We start from the raw sequence: 4,988 nt of genomic DNA on the forward strand, positions 1-4,988 counted from the left end.
CCCCACCCCAAGTCCAGAGTGCTGGCTGGCCCTCCTCCAGCAGACACAGGGCAGCCCTCCCCACAAGGTGGGGGAGGGTTCATCAGTATTTACACAGTACAGTTTGCTGCTCCATCCAGTGAGTTGATTTCTCAAGCACAACTGACTGTGGAATGTGTGGGCAGTCCCCACCTCTTACCCCACTGGGCAGTGGGGGGAGGGCAAAGTGACAGTGGGGAAGGGTGGCCTCAGACTGTATGGTGAGCAGCTATGCCAGCCCCATCTCCTCCAGCACGCTGCGGGGTGACTCATCTTCCTCCTGCAAGAGGTCGGCCTGCTCAGTGGCTTTCAGGACACTCTTCTTGGAGGTGTCCTGCACTTTGCCCCCCATCAGGAACTTGTCCAAGATGAAGTAGTCCTTCTCGAAACTGAAGATGATACCCAGTTCACAGACACTGCCAGAATATTTATCCAGCAACTCGACATATCAGTGGATGAGCTCCAGTGTGATCAGCTCATTGTCTTGTTCCTCAATGGCACACCTTTTGTTGGCCACCTTCAGGTACCGCCACTTCAGAAAACTGCACATCTTGGGCTTGTGGGCCAGCACCACCTGCATGAGCTCCCACACCTCCTTCTTCTTGTCCTTGTCCAAGGTGGCTAGGTACCAGTTCTGGAGGTACAGCTTCCCTTGCTGGCCGAAGAACATAATGAAGCACATCATGGTGGTGACAGCGGCAGTTTGTCCCTCACAGGCCCCCGTCCAACTGACCACCTGCCCCTCTCCCCAACCTGCCCAGGTGCCTCCCAGCCGACCCCGCCTTCCATGTTGCCATTGGGATATAATAATCACAAGAATTCCCACTAGTGGGCTAGTTCGCTATGATAAAGTTTATTAAGAATTTATTAAGGTGGAAAAAGCATCCTTTCATAAAAACACAAAAGGTATAAAAATTAAAATCCAGTAACCTAGGGTGAGGACCATAGTTCCCTCTAAGCTGAGTTGGTGTGAGCTAGCTCACAGATTTTTAGCCTCCGGCTCACAGATTTTTAGCCTCCGGCTCACAGATTTTTGTCTTAGCTCAGGAAGAATGGCTCCAAAGCAAACTGATTTATGCAGCAGCCAAATCGCTCACTCACAACTTTAATGCCAGTAGCTCACAAAGTAGAATTTTTGCTCACAAGACTCCATATCTTAGAGGGAACATTGGTGAGGACCAACTTTCGTATGCCAGTCAATGACTCATATTCCTCCGAATATACCTTCCTTTATGCTCAACTCAGCTTTCCAGACCACAGTGGGACAGGCAAATGACTCAACAATAAGTGGAGGGACCTCAACACTCTTGGAATCTAACTCGACACATACACCCCGGGGCACTCCTCCATCACTGACATTCCTCTGTCTCATCAGCCCAAGAGCAGGCTCCATTGGACACCCTTCAGTCAAGTCTGGTATTGTCCATCGAGGAGAGGAATAATTGGGATTCCTCCCCACCAGCAAGTGGGAGCAAGTCAGTCAGTTCACAGGAAAAATCCCCTACTACCCTCCTGTGTGGTATCCTAATCACTGGCCGGATGATGTGGTGCTTATCATGAGTGAAGTTTGTATCCCTCCTTTAGGTGGGAAAGGACCACATGTGAGCCATTGGTATCCCTCCATTTGGTGGGAAAAACCGCAGGTAAACTGTTACCCCCTCACCAAAATACATACTTAGTGGTGTAATACAACTATTCAGTGTGACATTACCAGGCCCCACTCTCTGATACAATCAGACCCCATCCACGACTTCACTCCACACCACCCATGAGCCTCAGTGTTTAAAATTTGGGGACCTGGCAGCTTTACTCTCTCTGTAAAATTCATGGCTACAGGCCGTCATGTAATGGTTTTATGTTGAGTTCATAACTGAATGCTGTGAGCCTATTCCTCTTTAGCACAGTGAACTGAATACTAGCAGTTTTTTTTATTATTTTTATTTTTTTTCTTTTCACACTTCCATTTTAAAATCTAGAATTCAAGACATCGGCTGCGCAGGGTCAGGCTGTACATTGGAAGCCCCACGGATAGAAGAACATAAGACATGCCAATGTTGGATCAGGCCAAAGGCCCATCCAGTCCAACACTCTGTGTCACACAGTGGCCAGAAATACCAGTGCCATCAGGAGGTCCAGCAGTGGGGCCAGGACATTAGAAGCCCTCCCACTGCTGACCCCCCCAAGCACCAAGAAGACAGAGCACCACTTGCCCCAGAGTCCCTATCTATACCTTGTGGCTAATATCCACTGATGGACCTCTGCTCCATATGCTTATCTAATTCCTTTTTGAAGCCGTCCATGCTTGTAGCCGCCACCACCGTGCCCAAGAGCAAAGGCAGGATCTGGTGGTTTGTGCCACTGTCTGGGGGCTGGTGCCAGTTCAGTGCCACTCAAGCAGCAGGCTCAAAAGGAAGTGGGGGGGGACCACGACAGTCCATGGTGCCTCTTCCTTCTGCTTGGGGTGGCCAGAAGGCTGGTGGAACTGGGCTGCAGCAGCCTTCCCCTTAGGAGATTTCTGTGTCCAGCGTGTAAATCTGTATCAAGTCCAAGACAATTTCGTCAATACCCGGATGTCTCCTCAGCCGCCCGACTAGGGAGCCGCATTAGGGCTTCGGTGGCAGCACTTCCGGGAATACTAGCAGACTGAGGAGGAGACATCCGGGTATTGAGAGGCTCGTCGCGGGAGCCTCGGACCTCCCCCCCCTTCCCGTTGATGAGGAGCCCGGAGGCCATTTAGCCGCGCTTGATTGGATGCTTCGGGGCGGGTTAACGCTCATGGATCCCACCGTGCTGCAGGAGGCCAGCCGGATAACTCCCGACGCCAGGACGCACTTCAAAGTCTGCAGGTTCCTCATGGAGGCAGGTGTGAAACTGGGCTTGCGCTCCATCCCTGTTGCCACGGCGTGCAGCATCTATCACCGCTTCTTCACGGAGGTGCCTCTGGAATTCTACGACACAGGGACAGTGGTGGCAGCAATACCCGGAGGTAGTGGAGAAGAACTGCCCCTTCAGGTGCCAGGCAAAGGAGGGGTGGGCAGACCGGGGCCCGCCAGCTGACGCAGGCCCCGTTGCGCCACAATCTCCGTAGAAGATCGAGAGGTCATAGAGAGGGCTGGGATAGAATGTCCCCCCCCTCAGGCCCGTTTGTGGCTGTTCTTAGCCGCTGGCGACGGATTCCAAGAAAGAGGTGAAGCCCTCTGGAAGGTCTGTGCCGGCCACGGCTCCTTCTAGCGTCTTTCCTCTTGCCTCCCCCGCAGGTACATGCATCCTCGGAGCGAGCCGCTGGAGCTGGACACCCACTTCTGGGAGCTGAGGGACAGCATCGTCCAGTGTGAGCTGCTCATGCTACGGGTGCTCTGCTTCCGGGTCTCTTTCCAGCACCCTCATAAGTACCTGCTCCACTACTTGCTGTCCCTGAGCAGTTAAGAAATGAGTGCCATTTACAATAAGTAGAAGACAAAATCCAAAACAAATGTGTAGTTTTCCATATTTTATACACCTGGTTATATTAGATGATGTTATTGGAGTTCCTGGGATTATTTTTTTTCTTATTTTGACAGTGCACTTTCAGGTGCTCAGATGGCCACTTGAGGGAGCCTCTACATGCTAATAAAACAATCTGAAGAGTATTTGAAACTGCCAATGGAAGCAGAGCAGTGAGCCATTAAATAATGACTGTTCAGCTTAGGGTACAGAGCTGAAGATCCAAGTTCTGTCTGCACATTGCTTCATGCACATAGGCACCAGCTATGGTGTGGTGCTTTGTAGTTGCAGAACGTAATTGCAGGGTGACTGGGCAGCTCTACCTTCATGCCTATGTTATGATTCTTTAGTAAAATCAGAGAAAGTGGAAAATAGGATTCTGACTTCTTTCCTGCGAAGGCACTTTCTATGCATGCACTTTGATCCAAGCAATGGTGTCAGCCATCACAAAAATGATCTGTAGATGGATTATCACATGACCTCACCTTATCTTAAACCTGCATTGGGCACAGTTCATACAATCAGTGTTGTTAAGGGATGGCTGTGTGTATTTTTGCTCACCTTCACTGATGTTTAATAGCCAGAGTTCCCACAATGCTCATTGGCCCAGGGGAGACCTGTAAAAAACAGGCAAACCACCTCCTCTAGTTTCATGGTATTAATCACGAAATGAATTATTAGCTATAGTTAAAGAGAACATGCTCTGATCTGGATGACCCATGCTGGCTCAGTCTTATCACATCTTGGAAGCTAAGCCAGGGCAGCCCTGATTAGTACTTGGATGGGAGCCCACCAAGGAAGTCCAGGGTTGCTATGCAGAGGCAGGCAATGGCAAACTGTCTCTGTTCATCTCTTGCCTTGAAAACCCTATGGGAATAGTCTGTGACTTGACACTTTCCATACTGTGATCATATTTTACAATTTCCATCAACCATTTATTTATTTAGAAAATGTCTATGCAACCTCTTCAAAAAACTGTCTTGAGGTGGCTTATAAGGTAAAACACAAACAAAGATCTGTATAAAATTTAGAAATAAACAGTGGAACAGAAACAAGGCAATTTGGAACCCAACTGGCAAGAAAACGCATGATCACTTTAAAAGTATCCATATTTACAGAACTGGTCACTCACACTGTACTAAAATCTAGCAAGAAAACACTAAAGAATTCTGAAATCTCTGATAAATTTATATCCTGCCTTTCTCTTACAGCCCTCACAGTAGCTTACAACAGGTTTAAAACAATATAGAACAAATAGAAACAAAACAGCAGGAAAACAGGACAAGTTGCCCAAATGAAATTAGTCATCAGCCAAATATGATAAAACAGAAAATGATGAGGCTTTCATAAATAAGAAATGCCAAATTTCATGTGCATTTTAAAAATATTATATTTGGAACATAGGTTTTATGAGCTTCAGTTTCCATGCCTAGTCTTCTTCTGACAGAATATAGTGATATATTGTTGATAATATTGTTTTATTGCCC

The 4,988-nt window shown here is 48.2% G+C and overlaps 1 protein-coding gene and 1 pseudogene across 1 annotated transcript; one reads left to right on the plus strand and one right to left on the minus strand.

Moving 5' to 3' along the window:
* Window positions 1–235: 235 nt before the first annotated feature.
* LOC107107067 lies at window positions 236–703 on the minus strand (annotated as a pseudogene).
* A 1,973-nt stretch (window positions 704–2,676) lies between these two features.
* LOC107107061 (cyclin-related protein FAM58B-like) lies at window positions 2,677–3,444 on the plus strand. Its single transcript, XM_015407282.1, has 2 exons — window positions 2,677–3,030; window positions 3,250–3,444. Exons 1-2 carry the CDS (start codon window positions 2,770–2,772, stop codon window positions 3,442–3,444), a joined length of 456 nt encoding a protein of 151 aa, XP_015262768.1. The 5' UTR covers window positions 2,677–2,769.
* The last annotated feature ends 1,544 nt before the right edge of the window (window positions 3,445–4,988 follow it).

This window comes from Gekko japonicus, unplaced genomic scaffold (genome assembly GCF_001447785.1).
Source record: "Gekko japonicus isolate JY-2015 unplaced genomic scaffold, Gekko_japonicus_V1.1 scaffold119, whole genome shotgun sequence".
In the NCBI taxonomy this organism is placed as follows: domain Eukaryota; kingdom Metazoa; phylum Chordata; class Lepidosauria; order Squamata; family Gekkonidae; genus Gekko; species Gekko japonicus.

Coding starts and splice junctions, on each gene's coding strand:
- LOC107107061 (XM_015407282.1), top strand. CDS start 2,770: ATGCTTCGGGGCGGGTTAACGCTCATGGATCCCACCGTGCTGCAGGAG. Junction 3,031..3,249: donor GAGAAGAACTGCCCCTTCAG/GTGCCAGGCAAA, acceptor GGCTCCTTCTAG/CGTCTTTCCTCTTGCCTCCC.